This window comes from Centropristis striata, chromosome 16 (genome assembly GCF_030273125.1).
Source record: "Centropristis striata isolate RG_2023a ecotype Rhode Island chromosome 16, C.striata_1.0, whole genome shotgun sequence".
Classification (NCBI taxonomy): domain Eukaryota; kingdom Metazoa; phylum Chordata; class Actinopteri; order Perciformes; family Serranidae; genus Centropristis; species Centropristis striata.
In genome coordinates, this window is record NC_081532.1 from 35,895,406 (window position 1) to 35,918,906 (window position 23,501).

The 23,501-nt window shown below is 38.4% G+C and overlaps 1 protein-coding gene across 1 annotated transcript; it reads right to left on the reverse strand.

Moving 5' to 3' along the window:
* Positions 1–2,253: 2,253 nt before the first annotated feature.
* Positions 2,254–17,329, reverse strand: osr1 (odd-skipped related transcription factor 1). Its single transcript, XM_059353553.1, has 3 exons — positions 17,151–17,329; positions 5,575–6,279; positions 2,254–2,848 (listed from the first exon to the last, which is right to left on the reverse strand). The coding sequence occupies exons 2-3, from the start codon at positions 6,249–6,251 to the stop codon at positions 2,716–2,718; spliced, it is 810 nt and encodes a 269-aa protein (XP_059209536.1). The 5' UTR covers positions 6,252–6,279; positions 17,151–17,329; the 3' UTR covers positions 2,254–2,715.
* Positions 17,330–23,501: the final 6,172 nt, after the last annotated feature.

The following is a 23,501-nucleotide window of genomic DNA, read 5'->3' on the forward strand; positions in this document are numbered from 1 at the left end:
GTTCGTTGACATTAGATATTTCTACTTGTTTTGGAAAGTCTTGGGAAGCCAAATTTTCTTGTTCCATTGGCAGATCATTTTGCTATTTTTAAGAAAAATACACTTAAAATTAAACTTGCCACATCAGTAGCCAATTTTAAAAACAGATTAAAAACCTATCTTTTCTCTACAGCATTTGGTTGAACTGTGTGGTTGTGGGAGTGGGAGCACATGTGTGAGTAAGTCAGTGTATATGTGGTGAATATGGAATAACTCTTCAATTCATTTGTAATCGATTTTTGTTTGTTTTTTCTGTGTTTTGTTGTTGTTTTTTTAACTGTAATTATGTATATACATTGTGAAGCACATTGAGTCTGCCTTGTGCATGAAATGCGCTCTATAAATAAAGTTGAATTGAATTGAATTGAATTAATTTTTGTTCTTTTTTTCCCCTGGCATCAACATGAAACCAACATGTTTGTCCTGCAGTATCTTTGTCTCTCTGCTGTAGTCAAGGTCTGTGATGATGTAGTGACCTCTCACCACAAACCCACCAGCCTGATGTCACGTACACCATCCCCGGCCGTCTCAAGCTGCCCAGCTGTGTGTGTGTGTGTGTGTGTGTGTGTGTGTGTGTGTGTGTGTGTGTGAGTTGATGACAGACTGATGAGTTCCTGGCTTCTAGAAAAACGGAGCAACAGGCCGACCATCCGCTCAGCTCTCCTCCTTCCCCTGGACCAGCAGACGTCTTCCTGCATGACACACTAAATATGCCAACACACACACACACACACACACACATACACACACACACACAACACACACAACACACATACACACCATTTGCTCTCATTTCCACAAATACTGTAAATGCGCCATGACAAGTGCTTTAAAGGTATAATATGCAAGTTATTCCTCAAAAACAATATAAAGACTAACAGAAAAACAAACCTGCTCTTAGATGGTTACAGAGCAGGTCATTAGTGGCACTTCTCTGCCTGCGTTCCTCCAAACATAAAACCTTGTTTAAAGGGCCTTAAAAAGAAAAAGGAGAAAAATAATCATAGGTCCCTCATTGACTGAGTCAGACTGAGTCAGTGTTCGGGCTCTACTAATTTCACTCCAAGTGCATGAGGCTATTAGCAACGGTGTTTGTGAGTGGACTTTTTTTTCTTTACAATGAGGCTCATTTGCATAGAAAAGGCGCTAATTTTGCACCAGGTATGCGTATTACCTCATTTAAGTATGTGAAAATTGAACAGGGCTGCAGGATATTGTTATGAACCAAACCCCCGGTAAAATGATCTGATTTAACATAAAAATGGCATAAAAGTGACATCGTTTTAGTTTCCTGTGTGTAATTAGTGCTGTTAGCTGGTGAACAAAAAGGATCTCAGCATCTCTTATCATGAGATGATCAGCAGACATGACAGTTAGTAGGGATTAGTGCTAATAACTAAATAGTTGCATGCAGCCGCAGATCACTTCTGTTTGTAAATAAATAAGCTGTATGCAATAATTAAAGAACGTAGTATTGATAACCTCCAACTAGTTCAGTTTACTGTCACTTATAAAACAGTTCCTGTTTCAGGGGACACACAGAATTATGAAGCAAATACTTTATCAATACAGGACTGATGCCACTCAATATGTTGATGTCAACAATATGTTTTATATTTGTTTCTAGAGAGATATTATTTTCTGTTGTAAACATTATTATTTAGAAAAAGGAATTATTAAAGATGAAAAAACCCTGATAAAAGTATTGATAAAGAACCAAACCATATGGAGTAATAATAATAGTAGCAGTATACTGCAAAAAAGGTGTTTAGTCTAAAAACAAGATAAAAACAGTAAATCTGAGGGAAATGATCTTGCTGCATGGACTGATAATTTACCTTGACAAGATTTATTAAATTAAGATTATTAAATCTAGAAAAAAGCATGTTGAACGCTTAAAATATGAAATTAACTCTTAAAACAAGTTAAATTATCTAACACTTCTAAATCTAAAGTTTTTTTGTATCTTGGTAAGAAACAAATAATTATTTATCTTAATCTTAATTTAAGAAATCTTGTCAAGTGAAATCCATGCAGCAAGATCATTTCCCTCATTTAGTGTTTTATCATTTTATTCATAAACTCTTATATATATATATGTATGTATATATATATATATATATATATATATAAATATAAATATAAATATATATATATATATATATATAACAACTTTTCACTGAGACAGACTCACACACAAGCAATAACTTCAAGTAAAAATAGTTTATTTAGAAATGATTATTCATTTTGAAAATACGTTTAAGAAATCCAGTGATATATGTCAATAATCAATCAGATTAAAGTGCAAAAATACATTTTGATATAATGCATCTGTACAAAAATAACATTAGGATGTGATATTGAAAAGGAGGAAAACGTGTTAACATGGCTTTGATCATTCTCAGTTGTAAAAAAAGATTGCATAGGAGTCGTGTCCCTTTTCTGTCTTTGGTTATAAACTTCTGAGCCGCTTCAAGATTTCATTTTACATTTCACACATCACTGCTCTGATAACTAAGCATACATGTATTTCTGCATGATTCCTTTAATAAGTGGCTGGTGAAATATGAGTTCCTTGTGGAGTTTCTGCTCCAACAGCTGAGATGAAGAAGTCTTTGGTTGTTCTTTGTGTTTGGTCGTCTGGTTCCAGTGTCCCGTCCTTCCTGCTGCCAGTCATCACTTGATCTTGGCTGGCTTCAGGTCCTTCACCTGCATGTGTAATGTTTTGTGGACAGCCAGAGTCCTGGACTGACAGAAGCCCTTCCCACACTCCTGACATTTGAAGGGTTTCTCTTTGGAATGAATGTACCTGCAGGGTGGACAGAGCAGAGCAGACAGTTAGTGCTGCAGAGCTTCATCAACTCTCAATTCTGATATATCATAGAACAGGCTCACTGCAAAACAGGTGTTTAGTCTAAAAACAAGATAAAAACAGTAAATCTGAGGGAAATGATCTTGCTGCATAGACAGATTTTTTTTCTTTTTTTTATCCCACGATTTTTGTAACCTATTTATTTTCCCCGTCCATGGCGGGGATCGAACCCACGACCTTCTCGCTGTGAGGCAGTCCTAGTATTACTCAATCTCAGTGTTGAATTTGACCATGGTTGACCACAGCATATTACTAGACTGACCGGAAAACTGGCACATTATTAACTATTTACTTTTTGTCTACAGGTAACAACACATCTAGGCAGACAAAATAATGTGCGGAGTTCCCCAAAGCTCCATCCTGGAGCCCTTTCTGTTAGACAAGATAAATTAAAGCTGCAAGCAGCGATGAACTGGCCCAAGCAGAGTGCACTGCAAATGATGTGTTTCTTACCAAGATTTAAATCTTGGAAAGAAACATCTTTAAATCTCATTTTGTGTCTTTTTTGGTCATTTTGTTTGTCATTTTGTGTCTTTTTTGATCATTTTGTTTGTCATTTTGTGTCTTTTCTGGTCATTTTGTTTCCTTCTTTTGGTCATTTTGTTTCTTTTTTGGGTGATCTGAACGGTGTGTGTGAGATTGTGTTCAGTGAGCGGGGGTCACGGACAACATGCATGTTAAATTGGGGGTCGCGACTCAGAAAGGTTGAGAACTACTGCTCTAGAGGGCACCCAATCATTTTTTGCATTTGTAAAGAGCAGCCAATAAGGCACTTCCTCTCATTTTCACCACTCTAGAGGCACTTTAGCACTTTTTTCAACCATGGAGGCATGAGGTGGTCACATATTAGATTACACTGGACATGAATCACAACTCTAACAACAAACCAGCACATTTAAAAAGATGTGTGTGTTAAAAGTGAACCCAGTGGGAGCTGTGTGTCTCCCAGCTGGATTACATCACAAAGCTTCAGAGATCAACACATCAGCTGCTATGTGCCAATGGTTTTACTGGCTCCTATTGTATGGTTCACTTCAAATGGACTCAATAATGCAACCTGGTCTCACAGGGATCCGTGAAATAGCCACGGATTTGCTTGACTCAAAATCCGTGAAATAGCCACGGAATCACTCAAATTTTTCCTCCTGACTTACTGGATCAACAGTTTGAACCCAAAAGAAACAAAGAAAAAACAACATAAAATGTGATTTTGAATCAGGTTTTTTTAGGGCCAGGACTTGATTAAAGGCTTTGTAATTAATTAATCGAAATTAATCGCATTTTAATCGCATATACATTTTTGACCTGAGAACAGTGAGAAGTCATTTTTTTCACATGGAGCTTGTCTCCAGTTTTACTTGGTATATCATCATCAAACTGAAACTGGCCTCATGGAGTTTACAGCCAGAACTTTAGAGGTAAATGTACAGTAGGGCTCCACGCTGCTTTGTTTTCTAGTCTGGATGATGAAGAAGTCATGATGTGGAGCTTTTAGTGACTCCAGAGGGTTAAAGCTGTCTGAGAGCCTTACTGAATTATATTTCTTTATATTTTAGACTCTTACTTATCATGTGCTGCCTGGATTTTGTGATTTCCTTTCCAAAAATATCACTAGAATTCAGGAAGTGCAGTGTTTTCCCCAGACCCCCAGCCAGTAGAAACCAGGTCTCACTCAGCTGCTATTGGACACATTCAAACATTTGACTGAGAATCTCTGACCACATGTCATCTAATCACACGTGTCAAAACACAAGACACACTGAGGATGCATTTAAAATCCATTAAACTGTGTTTTGGTCACTGTGCTGACTCCTCCCTTCTTCTTTGAAGCTCTGTGTGTTTCCTGCCACAGCTCAGATAGTCAGGAGGCTGAGCCAAATAAAGAGACACGCTGGACAAAAGCACCACATTTTATCCACATGCTCTCTATCACTATAAGTTTCAATTTTTGGTAGGAGCCACTTCATCAAGATTATGGATCGGAGATGGCACCCATATAAAGTCTATGAGAAATACTTTATCTTCTAAGCCACTCAGAAGGTCAATCTGGGTGTCAAAATCTACATTTTCTGGGTCAATAAATCATTTAAAGCTATTGACAATATGAAAATGCTTAGTTGTAGTTTAGTTTTTATTAGTTGTAGTTGTTTTGTAATGGGGTATTTGTTGGGTCCAGATTCAATAAGGTCACAATAAATGTTTCCTTTATTTCCTTTGTCTGATCCATCTCAGCCCCAATAAGTTTATTAAGTCATAAAACCAGATAGATGAAATAGATTTCATATCAACCAAAAAGGTTTACATATGAAAAAAGTTGACAAAGATGAAAACGAAGGACATTTTCAGTATAATTTAGTTAGTTTTGTAACCACAAAATACAGTTTCAGTTAATAATCTTTTTTTTAAAAACTCTCGTTTTTGTTTTTATTTCTAATTCAGTTAACGAAAATGTTTTTTCAGTTCTAGTCTTCGTTATTTTGTTAGTTTTCATTAACTATAATGAGCTCGGTGGAAACCCAACTGGGTTTTCTGGAAATTTGATTTCAACGTGCTTTAAATCTGAAGGAATGTGACTGATGAGAGGTGACAGGTAGTAAATATACAAATGTTGCTAACAGCCCAGAGATAGTTGTAGTTGTATAAAGACTGATAGAAAGACTGACCGGTGGTCCCGGAGGTGGTCCTGTCTCCTGAAGGCTTTGTGGCAGATATCGCAGGTGTACGGCCTCTCGTCCGTGTGCGTCCTCTCGTGGATCAGAAGGTTGTACGACTTGGTAAAATGGCGGCCGCAGAACTTGCAGACGAACTCTTTCTTGGTCTTGGAGGGCAGTCTGCCCCGGCTGGACTTGCGCTCCGGCGAGGAGAGTTTGGTGACGTCCAGCAGGCAGCCGAGGCCGGCGGCGGCGGCGTGGTGGGAGGACGCCTGAGCGGCGGCGGCGGAGGCGGCGGCGCCCGTCATGCTCAGGTCTTCGGCCTTCAGGTGGTCCTCCTGCGTGGCTGCTGCTGCCAGGTTGGCAAAGTCAAAGCGGGGCTTGTTCTTGGAGCTCTGCAGCCCGGCGGAGTCCTGCTTGGCCTGCAGGAGGTGGGGGAACATTGGGATGGAGGCCATGGAGGAGAACGGCGCCGGCAGCTTGTTGAGGGTGCAGCGGGGCAGCGCCAGCGGCGGGTAGCCCAGCGTCCACTGGTGCAGGTGGATGGCGTGTAAGGCACTGAAGCTGTAGATGCTGTGGAAGTGTTCTGCAGGCAGCTGGAGGCCTGTGGAGCTCTGCAGGAGGGAGTAGTTGGCCAGCTGGAGGGACGGGTGGAGCGGCACCGGGGCTGGGAGGGTCTTACTGCCCATCGCTGCTGCTGATCCAACGGGCCGTCTGCTGGAGACACAACATCAGCAGGTGAACATATGCAACTTTTGGGCCAAGTCATAATGATTTATTTCTAAAACCTGATTTCCACCGGGTGCTGCAGCGTCATGTCAGCGTTGTGTATGACGTTGCAAATAGGTAACACTCTAATCAATGAGAGCGTTTCCACCGGGCGCGTAGCGTAACGTTACAGCAGCGTCTCTACGCGAGCATTAGGTAGGACTTCTATTTCTCCGCGAGACGCTGCCAAACCGCGTGAATCTCAACAGAGCAGATCACCAGACAGGAAGTCAGACTCAGAATCAGCGTAAAACACTTCCGCCCCTTTCAAAATAAAACACAATACGCAGTTCATGCAGCCTAAAACTACTTCACATCAACGTTATGTTATGACCGGGGCACCAGATCAGCAATCAATCAATCAATCAATCAATCCATCAATCAAAGGGTCTCAGAGGACGACAAGAGACTGATTGTTGAAGTGGAACATCATACAATCATTTATGACATAACATATTGTTTTTATAAGGATAGATGGTCAGATCAACAGATCTTTCACGTCAGAGAAGCAAAGTAAGTTGGTTGTTGTTGTTGTTGTTTACTTTATACACACAGTTTATCCATAGACTGTATTAGAGTTTAGAGTTTATCACGGGATCTTGCGGTCTCCCGTATGGTCAGGATTATCGCGTGATCTCGTTATCTCGCGTGTATACGGCCGGCTCGCTAAGCTGACGTGCTGCTGCTGTAACGCGCCCGGTGGAAATCCCCAGTAAGATGACCAGGTGGTTTGAGACATATAATATATAATAAATGGAGCTGCTCTTATAAAGCGCTTTTCTAGTCACTTTGCGACTCTCTGTCTCTGCTCCCAGCCTCTGGAACATTTGACCTTTGCACATCAGGCCGGCCTCCTCAAAAGGAATCTTAAAACCCATCTTTATTCACTGGCGTTTAACTCAACATGAGCCTTTGCTCTGTTTTATTTATTTTTATTTCTTCTTTGTGGGTTTTTTTTAAATTGAGATTAATTTTTAAACCCACTTTTATTGTCTGGTTGTTACCAGCATGAGACCCTCTCTGTTTGAGTTGTTTCTGCTTGTTCTCTGTTTTTATAGTCTGTCCTGCCATGTGCAGCACTCTGTATCAGCTAACGCTCTCTAAAGGGCTCTATAAATAAAGTTGATTTGATTTTATTCAAAGCACTTTACACTACAGACTGCACTCATTTACCTGCTCACACTAGGCGAGCCTAAACGCTGCCACCTGCCACCAGCAGGAATTCATTCTCACACAGGATACTTCGACATGAGCCACAGTCACCTCGCTGCTCTGGACAAGTTCAGAACGTGGTTTTGTTAAGCTGGCAGTGAAGTTAATAATAGAGCCAAATCAACATGTGTGTTAAAGGGACAGCCAGCATGACACACACACACACACACACACACACACCCATATAAAGATGAAAAGTCTCTGTAAGGGGCCACAGTGGTCAGTTGGACTTCAGATCAGTCTTCTCATCTTCTTTGACTGTAAAGCAACAACAACAACTCTTCTCCCTCAGTTTCCTCAGCTGACAGTCTGCACCTGTACACTCTAACTATATATATAATATATATATATATATATATATATATATATATATATATATATATAACTATAAAAGGGAACATCAGCCCAGCTTTATTCAGATTAAAGGGTTAGTAAAGATGTTCAGTACGGAGCTGGTGGAGGCGGCTATATGTAGCCTGAGAGGGTTGGTGGCTGCTCTATGACCTCATAAAGATTCATATAATATATTAATATTATTATATTGTAATATATTATATTACATTATACTGTAATATATTATATTACAATATAATAATATTGTATGTCATAGTAAAATCACATACATATAAATACAGTTAAATAAAATACAGTAAAGTTTTATGCACATTTACTCAGGAAGCAAAAAAAACAAGTGAAAGCCGCCTACTGCAATAATGAAAGAGAATATACCAATAGCTCTCTGACCTGCTGTTGTTATTCTTGTCATCATTTTGAGTTTATTGGTTTGTCTTATCTAAAAAAACATCTAGATGGTTTTTAGATTATGTATGTATGTTTTCTGTTTTTAGCTGTTTTTTTTCCTTTTTTATCCTTTTTATAATTAGACTGTTATGCTTTTAACCTGTAGCACTTTGAGATTTCCTGTAATGTAAAGTGCATTACAAATAAAATGTATTATTATTATTATTATTAGGGCCTCAGGGCAATCTCCCCAGCACTGGTCCCATACAGCAATATCTGTAGGGACCAGTGCTCGGGGCCAAACGTGCGGTTTGATCGGGATCGGTGTGCTATTACTTTTCTCTACAGAATACGAATTTTTCGCAACGTAAGTCGCGAAAAACTGCCCAAAATTTTGCATTGAAGTGAATGGGACGGCCAGAAAAAAATGAGCGAAAAAGAACAATAATTGGAGATTTTTAAACGTCTACTTCTCCGGCATAATTTCACCTAGAGACTCCATTTAAACTTTAAACAGTAGACACAAGTCTTGTGTATCGGTGTATTAATCCACGTTTCGATAGGTCATATAGTTTTTTATCAATCCCTGTTCAATGACCATGATCATTTTTGGAGAAATTCTGAGATTATAATGGGTGTGTATTGCACGGAATGTTCGTGTCACAGTGTGTGACATCATCACCAGAGTGTAGAGGGAGAGAAAAAACTGTCAAAAAATAAATTTGAAAACTGCGCTCCAGGCCGCAAATTCCACTCTACAGAAATAATTTATACATAGAAACGTAGGAAAATTAGTCTTCTCCCTCACAATCCTCTGGTAAAGCTGTCAGAGTTATAGTTTGGGCGTAGGACGCACAGATGATCCACCAACACCACCAACAGCCTCATTGGCTCCCATATTAAAAACACAGGAAGATTTCTGAGCTGTCTGACATTTAACTGTTTTTTTAGATCGCTCTAACAAAGCTATTTTTTCATTTTTCTTTAAAAAAAACATATGTAGACGTTCAGGAAGAACTCAGGACGCTCAAAGTGAAGTCGGATCAATGATAGGTATTTTGGTTTTGCCAAAAATGCTTTCTGTTCGAGGCCAGAAATTTCACTCTGTCCACCTCTGGCTGCTGTCACTCTGCCAGAAGATTCCTCAGCTGTTAATTCTGTTGATTGCTCTGCTCTGATTGGTCGACCCCAACGCTTTGATGCTTTGATGTGATTACAGTTACAGATACACACACACACACACACACACACACATATGCTCGCGTAATCGCGCACGCTCCTCCAGATACAAATGTTTCACACACACACACATTTTGAGGTTAAAGGTCATAGGTTGCTGTATAAATTAATACTTGAAGAGGAATGCTTGTTGTAGGTGTGCTCCTTGTATATTATATAGTATCATAACATCACTAGTATTAATTGTTCTCTGAAATCTCTGAAGAATCTCATCATAGTGTACACACACCGGCAGTAGCCCCCGTGGCCCTTTCAGAATTTCCCCAGAGGAAATTTTCTAGTTATTATTATTATTATTATTATTATTCTTGCATTTCAATTGTAATTTCAAATACACTCATTCTACCAGTGAAGACAGTAAATCAATCAGGTAACAAGCCATGACACTAAACACTAATCAACTGGCAGCATGAACACACACACACACACACACACACACACACACACACACACACACACACACCCTCTGTGTGTGATGAGTGTGTTTCCTGCCCGGGGCTGTTCACCAGCAGATAAACACAATGACAGCGTTGAGCCACAGGAATAGCTGAGAGCTGTTGAATCAGGTTTGATAACAATAGACAATAATGTATCTTTGTGTGAGTCAGACTGATGGACAGGAGCCACAGCTCACTGCTCACCTCACCATGACTTTAGTCTCAGAAGAAAAACACATTATTCCTGTGCTGAAGTACAATTTGGATTACTTTCCATTCCATTTTAAATGAGTGGATACTTTTACTCCATTACATTTTAGAAAACACATTCCACTGAAAGTACACTACCGGTCAAAAGTTTTAGAACACCCCAATTTTTCCAGTTTTTTATTGAAATTCAAGCAGTTCAAGTCAAATGAACAGCTTGAAAGGGTCCAAAGGTAAGTGGTGAACTGCCAGAGGTAAATAAAAAAAGGTAAGCTTAACCAAAACTGAAAAATAATGTACATTTCAGAATTATACAAGTAGGCCTTTTTCAGGGAACAAGAAATGGGTTAACAACTTAACTCTATGGAGTCTTGGGCTATTTTGTCCATTTTTGAACTCTTTTCATGTCTTTGTAAGTCATTTTGTGTCTTTTTTTAGTCATTTTGTGTCATTTTGTGTCTTCTTTTGGTCATTTTGTGTCTTTTTTGTGTCTTTTTTTAGTCATTTTGTGTCTTTTTTTAGTCCCTTAGTCCAACATAAAATGTGATTTTGAATCTTTTTTTTTTACTTTCAAAACACTATCATGCTCAATAAAGAATTTTAAATGTTGCAAATGTGCATTAATTTCAGAGTACACTGAGACATTAAACTGCATCATTTTCAATTAAATTCTGGAAAAGTTGGTGTGTTCTAAAACTTTTGACCAGTAGTGTATATAAGACAGCTCTCCAATAATGTTATATATTATAGCAGAACACTGTTGCACAATGGCTTTTTCAACTTGAAGAAAATGTTCTTTTACTTTGGTAAGATAAACATTGTTTGACTTATTCTCCCACTGCTTCCTGATGCAGACAGACTGAAGGTTCAGATTGTTTACCATAAAGTTGGAATCTTCATTATTCAGTGTTTGGAAGGTTGTAAAAGGTGTTAATACTTGTTTCAGTATTCTATCCAGGTTTAACATCAATGTTATTATTATTGCATGTCATTCAAAACTCTGTGAGACTCTCAAACTGTCCTATTTGTACCTTTGCAATAATAAGAACACGGGCGGCTCCTTTTAACAGAATCAAGTCTAGTTTAGTTTTTCATGTCTGGGCCAGCAGCAGTGTGCTCCATGTTTTTTTGTAATATTGATTTTGACTGAAAACAGGTTCTCACTGCTTAAAAATGGTTCAATATTTGGAAGTTTTGAGAAGATATACACTTTATCTGTCAAGAATAAATCACATTGTCACAATCATTTCATGGAAAGAGCTTAAAAAATATTTTATTCCAATTTTATGGACAACCGTGCATGTGGTGAAGTAAAAAAACAGAAAACTACAGATAAATATATATGTATATATATATATATATATATATATATCTCTTCTCAAAATCTGACTCCTCACCATGAAGGTGCCAACTTGTTGTTATTGATGTTTTATTGATTTTATTGTTATTATTATGGTATTGACATCAACCTGCCAAAGGGACTAAAGATGGAAATTAGCTGTTGGCTATAATCTTGCATATTTACATGTATATGTTCATTAATATGTATTGTCCCTGTTTTAAATAAATAAACTCAAACTCAAACTAGAATATGTGAGACAGAAATACTGATGACTTCATCTAATCACACAATAACACTGTGACATGGACACTTTTTGAAAAGGTCGACTTTACTTTTGATAGTAACGTTCATGTATTTTTAAATGTATTTATAATAATAATAATAATAATAATAATAGTGACCCACAGTGTCATATTATGGGATGGTGCAGCTGCTGGAAACAGTTTTTATTATTATGAACTTTTGGGAAAACCGTCACTGTTTTCATAAATGTATGTGTTCCTCAGTATCTAACAGCTGAGTCTGTGTATCATTTTAAAAAGATAAAATTAAAAACCCACATGTGTAGACTGGCATTTGTGCAATAATTCTAATGTTTTTACACATATTTAGATTTTTGTTTTTATTTTTTTTATCTACAATTGTATTTAATGCTTGTTCACTGTTTTGATGATGTTCTCTTATTTTTGTTTGAACTGTTGTATTGACTCAATTATACTGTATTTTATAAAGCAGCTTGGAACCCTGGGTTTGAAAGGTGCTATATAAATAAATAAATAAATAAATAATTTAATAAATAAATAAATAGTGGATTGAAGTTGTCTTTGAGATTTATGTTATGGAGAAGATATCGTTTTCCCTCAAAGTTTAAAAAGAAAAGTTTAGATCTGGACCAAATGGACTGAGTATGTAAAAACCAATCAGATCTGATTTCATTTGAATATATTTGTGCTTTGTGCTTTTTTAAAATATATATTTATTTTTATGTGATGTTTTGATTGCTCCTCGGTTCAGTTTTTTTTTTTTTTTTTTCTTTCCTTTGTTGTTCCCAACTGAAAATTGCCTTTCTAAATAAAAAGAGAATTATAAAAAATAAATAAATAAATAAAAACTAATAATAAAAAGGTATTTTTCATTTTATTATATTCTTTTTTTTTAGAAAAACTTCAAGAATGACCATTAATATTAGATTGATAATGATATCAAGAATATTAATCATAATGATGATTATTCATTTCTGTTTCCCATCATGCATTCACTCATCATTTCAGAAAAAGAAGACGTGTCTGCTGCCTAACGATAAAGAAGAATGCGTCGTATTTAAATCCAGAAATAACTTTCACAAACATTTATATAAATATAATAAAGTCATTCTGTCAGATATTTTATAGTCGTGCAGGGGAGGTGGAGGAGTGTTCTGGTCCAGGCAGCGTAGTGGGGACATTCTGCAGCTTCATCCACTGATCACAGATTAGAAAAAATGTTCTGAATAATAAAAAGAGAAGCTTGAAGCTGCTCCAACGAGGAGCAGCGGAGCAACGAGGAGCAGCAGAGCAACGAGGAGCAGCAGAGCAACGAGGAGCAGCAGAGTAAGGAGGAGCAGCAGAGTAACGAGGAGCAGCAGAGTAAGGAGGAGCAGCAGAGTGGTTAATGAGGAGCAGCAGAGCAACGAGGAGCAGCAGAGTAACGAGGAGCAGCAGAGTAACGAGGAGCAGCAGAGTAAGGAGGAGCAGCAGAGTGGTTAATGAGGAGCAGCAGAGCAACGAGGAGCAGCAGAGTAACGAGGAGCAGCAGAGTAACGAGGAGCAGCAGAGCAACGAGGAGCAGCAGAGTAACGAGGAGCAGCAGAGTAAGGAGGAGCAGCAGAGTGGTTAATGAGGAGCAGCAGAGCAACGAGGAGCAGCAGAGTAACGAGGAGCAGCAGAGTAACGAGGAGCAGCAGAGTAACGAGGAGCAGCAGAGCAACGAGGAGCAGCAGAGTGGTTAATGAGGAGCAGCAGAGTAACGAGGAGCAGCAGAGCAATGAGGAGCAGCAGAGTAAGGAGGAGCAGCAGAGCAAGGAGGAGCAGCAGAGTGGTTAATGAGGAGCAGCAGAGTAACGAGGAGCAGCAGAGTAACGAGGAGCAGCGAGGAGCAGCAGAGTGGTTAATGAGGAGCAGCAGAGTAACGAGGAGCAGCAGAGCAATGAGGAGCAGCAGAGTAAGGAGGAGCAGCAGAGCAAGGAGGAGCAGCAGAGTGGTTAATGAGGAGCAGCAGAGTAACGAGGAGCAGCAGAGTAACGAGGAGCAGCGAGGAGCAGCAGAGTGGTTAATGAGGAGCAGCAGAGTAACGAGGAGCAGCAGAGCAATGAGGAGCAGCAGAGTAAGGAGGAGCAGCAGAGCAAGGAGGAGCAGCAGAGTGGTTAATGAGGAGCAGCAGAGTAACGAGGAGCAGCAGAGTAACGAGGAGCAGCGAGGAGCAGCAGAGTGGTTAATGAGGAGCAGCAGAGTGGTTAATGAGGAGCAGCAGAGTGGTTAATGAGGAGCAGCAGAGTGGTTAATGAGGAGCAGCGGAGCTCAAACGCCCCCCGCCGCCTGCTCCTTCTGATCACCACGCAGAAGTAATTGACTTATAGTTAGGAGGTGATTAGAGGAGAGAAGTGCTGCTGAGCTCCTCCTCACCTTTAACCCTTTGATGTCTGCATACCAGGGGCCTCCACACACACACACACACACACACACACACACACACACACACACACACACACACACACACAGCCACACACACACACAGACACACACACAGACATGTGGCCCTCAGAGGCTTCTCACCTCGACTACACACAGAAATATGTGACTGTGTTGAAATTTGACTTCCATGCCAATAAAATAAATAAATGCACCCTATAAATAAATGAATTAATAATTGCAAATAAGTTATGGCTGTAGCAAAAAAATAAATGTATGGGGAAAACAAAAAAAAAAAACCCCCATATATATATATATATAATATAATATAATATAATATAATATGAATCAAAAAATTCGACCACTTCAATAACTAGCTAAACCATGTCCATGTTACTGAAAAGTGCAATTGTTTTACCTGAGCTGCCAATGCCAATAAAATAAATAAATACATCCTATAAATAAATGAATTAATAATTGCAAATAAATTATGGCTGTAGCAAAAAAATAAATCTATGGGGAAAAAAATATCTATCTATCTATCTATCTATCTATCTATCTATCTATCTATCTATAATATATAATTTAAATAAAAAGAATTTGACCACTCCAATAACTAGAAACCATGTCCATGTTACTGGTGCACTGTACTGCATATTCCATGTTTAGTCATTTTAACTGTAACTGTCAGCCAGTCTGGGCCAGGTGTTCCTCAGAAAAAGAGAGAAAGCAATCTGAAGAGACTTCCTGGTAAAATAAAGGTAAAATAAATAAAAACATATACTCAATCCACACTATACTGATTAGTACTGCTTATTAATAATGTATCTGGTGTTTCTGGATTTGACTCGTGAGTCAGAAAACAGAATCAGCAGCATTAGTCAGTCTGCGTGGAACGGATCACGTCTTTCTTTCTGTCAGGCAGATCTGAGACTCCAACAGTCTTTATAGAAAGGTTTAGGGTCTTTATAAAAAGGTTTAGAAGCTCTGTGTTTGTTGAGAAGATCATCTTAAAAATCATCTTAAAACACAAACTAGTAACTAGAGTAAGAGACGGTCCTGACAGCGTCAGTAGGAACGGAGAGGTGAGGAGTTAATACGTGTTTCACTATTCTGTCTGTCCTGGTTTAACAGCATTATTAACGACTCGTGTCATTCAACATGATGTCTCTTCACCTAATGATCCTGTTTCTACCTTTATAATAAGAAGAAGACGGATCACTGGGTGTGGCTCCTTTTAGGAAAATATTCAGTTTTTTTTACTTTTATTTATCTTGAAATGAGGCCTAATTTTGTATATTTGACTAAAATTGAGCAATTATAATGGAGAAAAAAACTATGAAAATGATATATACATTTTTTGGTCATGAGAGGCCTTAAAAGGTGAAAAAAAAAAAAGTTGGTAATGATTTTTTGTCCTGAAAACAGCCTTGTGTCATGGTCCTTTGGCCCTGAGGAGTACAGGTGTACAGTAGACAGGAGGACTAACAAACTAACGAGGGTTCAGAACATCAACTTTAGTTTAGTTTTTCAGTTCTGGAGCAGCAGCCTGTTGGTGATTCTTTTTAAAATGTAGATTTGACTGAAACAGGTTCTGACTGCTGAACACATGGTGACTGGATTAAATTAACATGTTTGACCTGCGTTATATAATTCTCATGTTCAAAAAATGAAGTGTTTTTTTTTTTTTTTACTGCACTACATTTATCTGACAGCTGAATCTTAAAAAAATATGATACATTAGCCTGAATTAAATCATCTACTATAGCCTGTAAATGAGTTCAAATGAACTGCATCTTTACATAATTTAAAACAGACATAAACGTTCAGTATCGATAGAGTAGATCGGTATGAAGCTGATGTCGTTATAATGAACTATGTGCTTTGAAATCATAACTTCTGATCATTCATTTGATGTAAATATGAAACATTTAATGTTATTTCATCATGAATATGCTGAAATAATTCATTAAGTATATAGAATAAATATGTGAAAATCATGACTATCACAACTAATTCCATTTTTAACAAAATTACAAATGCTGGCATACTAATATTTTTTACCACTGTAAGAGAATGTGGTTTGTAATTTTTTTTAAAAGGTTTTACAATTACTAGATGGATACAGAAAGGGTTAAAGGGTTAACACATGTTGACTGGATGAAATTAACTCTTTGACCTCATGCGTTATATCATTCTCATGTTCAAAAATGTTTTTACTGCACTTCATTGTATTTTAAATAAATGTGATACATTTGCATGAGTTAAATCATCTACTATAGCCAACAAATGAGTTCAAATGACCTGCATGCATTTATACATCATTTAAAACGGACAGAAACCTTCAACTCATAATTCTTTAAGAGTCAAATTTGCAATATTTGAGCGTCACACCTGGACTCATGAGTCTGAGCCGAGCAGCAGCACTGATCCACACAACTCATCCAGCTCACAAACTATATATCAGAATTAATATTTATAAGAAGCACATGCAGATGATTATCATGAACAGCTGGAGTTAAGGTGAATAAGTCTTCAGTCACTGACAGCGGAGCAAAAAAATATTCTGCTGCTACAAATTAATCACTTTAAAAACTGTGCAATGCTTTACAATACACTATAATACCATAAAAGATCATGTACAATATTTTATAACACTGTACAAAACTTTACACTACACTATAGTACAGTTAATATGATGTACAATATTTTCTAACACTGTACAAAACTTTTTAATAGTGTAAAATACTTTACAACGCATTGTAATAGTTTCCAACAGCCTCCACTACAATACTGTAGGATGGAGATAAGAGTCATAAGAGATAAAGAGACTAAATAAGAGTTTAAACACGCACCTGTTGAACAACCATCAACCATCAACCATCCTGAACATGTTCCACTAAACGAATGAAAGCCACACACACACACACACACACACACACACACACACACAGTCACTGTCCTTCTGAAACTCACCAATAAGAAGCTTGTTTAAAGGTCCGTGTGCAGCGCGGAGCTCAGTGTGTGTGTCGGGGCGGACAGCTCAGCGGCAGCATGATCCTCCGCTGATGCGGCTCTCCTCCGGTCTGAGCTCCGGTAGCAGCTCGGTAACAGCTCCGGTAGCAGCTCGGTAACAGCTCCGGTAGCAGCTCGGTAACAGTCTGGAGGCGCGGAGCGCTGCAGCCTCTTTATTACAGACCGGGACTCCTGCAGGCGCGTCACTCAGCCAGCCCACTGACACTACAGCGCTGTGTGTGTGTGTGTGTGTGTGTGTGTGTGTGTGTGTGTGGGGCCGGACGCATGGAGCGGTGCGTAAAGTTTTGGACTGTTGGAATAAACGGCGTCCATGAATACAGTAAATGAGTTGAGGGTGTGAGGCTCCAACAGCTGATGAACAATATGACAGAGCGGAGAGTATTTTATAATAGTGTCCAATACTTTACAGCAGTGATTCCCAACACCAGACATCTTGCCTACAATTAAAGTTTTGTTTTGTTTTGTTTTGTTTTGTTTAGTTTAGTCTCTTTTTTACCTTTGTCAATTCTGTATTTTATTGCACTTTTTGCACTTTTATGTGAAGCACTTTGGTGCTTCGTCTGTAAAGCCGTCTGTAAATGCGCTTTATAAATACATTTGACTTTGACAACTAAACATCCCGAGGCGGTGGGGAACCCCAAAACATTTTCCTCAGAAAAAAGGGAACTCGTTGTCAGGAACAGGCCCCAAAACATTCTGGACAGTTTGAATGAAGCTGGCAGCGACCAGCAGCAGCAACGGCTGGTCTTCTGAGTGCTCTCTTCTTATTGCAGAAACCAAAAGCCTCACAACACTGTGGAAACACTGATTCAACCTGCTGCATTAAAGTGGCTGAGGTACTATGTGGACCAGGTGGCTAACCAGTTTAGACTGGACCACTGACCCATAATAACACAGTGGGGGGTCGCCACAGTTCACAATGATAAAAATATGGGTCCCTCAAGAAAAATGTTGGGAACCACTGCTTTACACTAACTATGTTACAGTTAAACCAGAGGGACTCCTGCAGGAGTCACTCAGCCCACTGACACTGCTGTGTGTGTGTGTGTGTGTGTGTGTGTGTGTGTGTGTGTGTGTGTGTGAGCGGTGTGTAAAGTATTCATTCATTTTAAACAATCAAACATGAGTCAACAACTGTCTGACGTGTAGCTGTGAAGACTGTATGAAGAGGCTCGAGGCAGGTAACTACACCTGTAACTACAGGTAACTACACCTGTAACTACAGGTAACTACAGCTGTAACTACAGGTAACTACACCTGTAACTACAGGTAACTACACCTGTAACTACAGGTAACTACACCTGTAACTAACTACAGGTAACTACACCTGTAACTACAGGTAACTACACCTGTAACTACAGGTAACTACACCTGTAACTACAGGTAACTCCTGCTCAGAGCCTCCATGTGGCCCCAAGCAAGATTCAGTTTTGGGGCCCTCTATTTCTGCCAATAATATTGATAGTTGATCATTCACAGACCTACTAAAAAGTCATTGCGGCTCTAGCAGTGTTGTTTACATTATCATTTGTCAGCCTGATATGTCTTCACACATTTATGGGGGTGGCCCAGTTAATTACATAAATAATACCAATGCAATAAAAATACAAATAATACCAATAATAAGAATAAATGATGTCCAGGGTGTTGCATATGGTTTTTAATCTCAAAATGTAGAACATTCAGCTAGCAGAGTGAGCTAGGGTTGATTCACATGACAATCCAAATGGTAAACATTGTATTTACTGTAAAAGTGTCATCTGGTTTATTATTTTTGACTTAAAAAAACGTGCAAACACCTTTATCTGGCGTTTTTTCTCCTCTTGCAGCGGAGCTTTGACATTAACTAGAGGCAGTAAGAATCATCAGCAGCAATCTGTTGACATAAAATTGTGTTTTTGTACAATAATATATATTTGATCATATAGAAAGCTTCACTCATACATGAAAAATATTAAACAAAATACATACATATTTTTTGTTAATTGCTCTTGGGGGCCCCCTAGTGGCCACGGGGCCCGAAGCCAGTAGTTCTCAACCTTTCTGAGTGGCGACCCCCAATTTAACATGACCCCCACTCACTGAACACAATCTCACACGCACAGTTCAGATCAGACAAACTCAGTTGATACAACGAATTTTGGACAAATAATGAAGCAGACAACAACTAAAACATCTCTCTGACCAAAATGACCAAAAAAGTTACATAAAATTCAGCAAAAAACAAAAAAGGACTCAAATTGACCACAAAATGACACAAATTGACCAAAAAGACACAAAATGACCAAAAAAAGACACAAACTGACCAGAATAAACGGCGTCCATGAATAAAGCGTAGCAGCCACTGACTCTGTGCTGAGACGGTATGTGGCCCTCAGGTCAGCCAGAAGAAAAAATCATATTCATCCCCGAGGATGTTTTAAAATCTGATCTTGTCATTAAATGTAATGTTAGTAGAATTGAACTCACTAAACGAGGAGTTTCAGGCTGCAGAACACACAACAACACAACGCTTCTGCTGGAAACCTGTTAGTAAATGTCAGTTATGAGCCGTTATTCATCATGAAGCATCTGAGGAAAGTCACATTTCATTTATAAACTGTAAATGTTGTCATGCCTTTAAGATATTAATATTAATATTAATATACTCCTTTAGTGATCCCCAGGTGGAAAACTCAGGTGTTGCAGCGTAAAACAAATGAAGATTATAAAAGTAGAATATAATAATAAGATAAACACAGAGTAAAAATAAATAGTAAAAAATAAAAATTATAACTATGAGATATTTCCACTGATGGTATGCCAAAACTAGTAGAGCTTTAGTAATGTGTGCAGGAAGCTGAGTGTGATCACAGCTTCATGTTCAGCAGCTGAGCAGTTATAACCTCAGTTCATGAACACAACCTGCCCTCTGCTGGACAACTCTCTGTTTAACTAATCTACTGGATGCTCTGAGGATCAGAGTGTGAAGCTGATCAGCTGACTGATGGATCACCTCTGTCTGTGTGTGTGATGAAGGAAACTAACTGATTCTGCATCATGTGACTGAAGATGACAGGAAGTGGATGTGTCGGAGCGCTCAGTGAGTCTTTCTTTGTGTCACAATAATTTGTTCTTTCATTGATTAATAGTAACAGAAAAAATAAATAAAACTCATCTTTAAACAGAAAAAACCCACTTTGTCTCAAAATGTGGTTGTAAATTGCTGCCCTTCCGCTCTCTAGCCCAGCTATTCTCAACCTTGGGGTCGGGACCCCAATTGGGGTCGTGAGATGATTTCTGGGGGTCGCCAAATCATTTAGGAAGTCAGCTCTGTCTCCACTGTGTTAAAGTGTTCATGTGTTTTAGTCTTTTTGTGTCTTTTTTGGTCATTTTGTGTCTTTTTTGGTCATTTTGTGTCTTTTTTGGTCATTTTGTGTCTTTTTTTGATCATTTTGTGGTCAATTTGTGTCTTTTTTGGTCATTTTGTGTCTTTTTTGATCATTTTGTAGTCATTTTGTGTCTTTTTTGGTCATTTTGTGTCTTTTTTGGTCATTTTGTGGTCATTTTGTGTCTTTTTTGGTCATTTTGTGTCTTTTTTTGGGTGATCTGAACTGTGTGTGTGAGATTGTGTTCAGTGAGTGGGGGTCGTGGTCAACATGCATGTTAAATTTGGGGTCGTGACTCAAAAAGGTTGAGAACTACTGCTCTAGCCAAAACACACCTGCCGGTGCTCAGGTGACATCTACATGTAACGCTACCACCCTCCACTGACATCATCATGACATCATCATCATCATCATCATCATTTCAGCCATATGGTGGGTGAAACATCAATCAGTGTAATGCTTCAACACTCTAATTAACCAATAAAGAACAATTCTCACATTTATACAATGCAACAAACACTCAACAGTTCTTTGTGACAACATTCAGATTGTCCATAGAATTTAAAAAATAAGACAAAAAATATTCCAGGTAGTTCCAATAGTCCATTTGTTGAAACAAGTTCATAAAAATTCAGCAAAAAAGTTCAACGCAGCAGCTCCTTATTCCAGTGTTCCACAACCTGCACAGTTCATTTATTTATTTTTTTATTTTTTTATTTTTTTTATTGGTGAAATGACGTAACAAACAAGGTGACATGAGAGACAAATACACTACAACATGAGGAGCACAGGTAGAGACAGCAGACATACAGACAGACAACAACAAAGAAAAACAGAAATAAATAAACGATTTGCACAGACGCATCACAGGTGTGTGTGTGTGTGTGTGTGTGTGTGTGTGTGTGTGTGTGTGTGGATGAGGGGCAGATACTACGACATATATATATAAATATATATAACATGGCTCACTTATATGTATAACACAATGAAAATAATATAATATGATATTGCACAGTTTATATGTGCAACCATAACAATCCACCAGAGACTGAAAACTCCTTTTCTCAGCAATAAATCACTGATTCACAGTGTAAGGGACACACACACACACACACACACACACACACACACACACTCTAAAATTATGTTTACAAATCACTTCCATACACTGACCAGCTGTTAATAATTAATAATAATATCATATGTCCTCCAAACACTCAGCAGGAAGTGGATGCCAGCACTTCTCAGATTTGTTTTTATTTTTTAATGATACAAATTTTTGCAAACATTTTAGTTAGATAGACGATATGTCTAAACAATCAATGATTTTGTATTGTTACAGGCTCATGACACATCCTGCAGGTCTGTAAAAAACACCTGCAACACAAATCAGTGAACACAAATTTCAAGTCCAGGACCACTAACTACTTACCTGCAGCATTCACATGTAAACTGCTTCTTCTTTTTCTTTTCTTGCTTCTCCTCTGAGTATTTCGTTTTTCTTTCCAGCGATCAGTGGATCTTCAGTGTCAGGTTGAGCTGCTCCCCCTAGTGGCCACAGAGACATTTAACTTCCTAAACAGGAAACTATCAGAAGCACAAACATGTAACTTGTGAATATGTATGTAAACTATTCTGTGTATGAGTCGGTGAATGAGGATCTGTAGTATAAAACACTCTGAGTAGCTATGATTACGGACAAGTGCACTCCGTTTACTTTTGTTGCCAAAAGTCTCACAACTTTTATTTTCTTAACATAAAAAAGACATCAGTGTGATTTATTGACCCTTTATCGGGCAAAGAACTATATTTGGTAACTTCAGGTAATATTTCGAGAAAAAAGTTGCAAATTTACTAGATTAAAGTGGCAAATCTACAAGAAAAAAAGTCGCAGATTTACGAGAAAAAAGTGGGAAAAAAGCAACTTTTTTCTCCCAGATTCACCACTTTAAATCTCATAAATCTGCAAAAAAATTTTCTTGTAGATTTGCCACTTTAATCTTGTAAACTTTTTTCTCAAAACGTTATTTCCGTATGTTTTTTTTTACATATTCTGGCAGTATGTAACATCCTCCAATATTCTCTAGGATTGAAATTGTGAGTGTCCTATTAAGGGTTGAGGGTTAAACGTTCTCATCTCTCCAATCACAGCGTAAGAATGGTTGGCTGTTGATAAATGTGATGGCTGGAAACAAACGTCAGTGAAATATCATGCCCTATTATAGACTGGGTTCAGAGGCCTCGCCCGAGAGCATCAGGACGTCCCTGGTCAGCAGCCTGTTTGCAGTGAACTCATGGATAACTTTAATACTGAAGAAAACTTTGAAATGTGTTGATTTTCAGGCAAGTTCTGAAATGTCCTTTTTGTTATTTCTAAGTGGATTTATGTGATGGAGATATAATGAATGACATCCTCAGGAATTATTATGAGTCACACTGAATTTCATGGTTATGTGTTTCTTGTCTGTGTGTTAGGACTTTATTTAATTATGACTTTGAGAAGGAGTATGAGGTCTTCCCAGCAGCACCTCCCCTTTAACCGTCCCTGGGGTTTGTTCTGAGGAATGTCCATTTCTATCCTGACCTTATCACTCTGGACAGCATTTTAACATTTTAACCATCCGTAAACTAGCCGATGAGTTCAGTTAGTGAGGAGCACAGTGAATATTTCAATCTCTTCTGTGTAATAAAAGTTTTTACTGTTGCAGTGACTCAGTGTAGCCAGGGGCATTAATTAAGTTTTATCTCTGCTAATCTTATTTGTTGTTTGGGGTCCTAGTTAGTCTGAGCGGAGCACAAACAGCAGGACGTGATTAGAGCTGAACACAGAACAACACAGCTCCATCTCTCTTTCTCTTCTCTCTCTCTCTCTCTCTCTCTCTCTCTCTCTCTCTCTCTCTCTCTGTTCTACTCATCATTGTGT

Bases quoted from the DNA above. Each gene is read 5' to 3' on its own strand.
- osr1 (XM_059353553.1), bottom strand. From the start codon at position 6,251: ATGGGCAGTAAGACCCTCCCAGCCCCGGTGCCGCTCCACCCGTCCCTC. The intron at 2,849-5,574 runs GTCAGTCTTTCT...TCCACCCTGCAG, and splicing joins GACCACCTCCGGGACCACCG to GTACATTCATTCCAAAGAGA.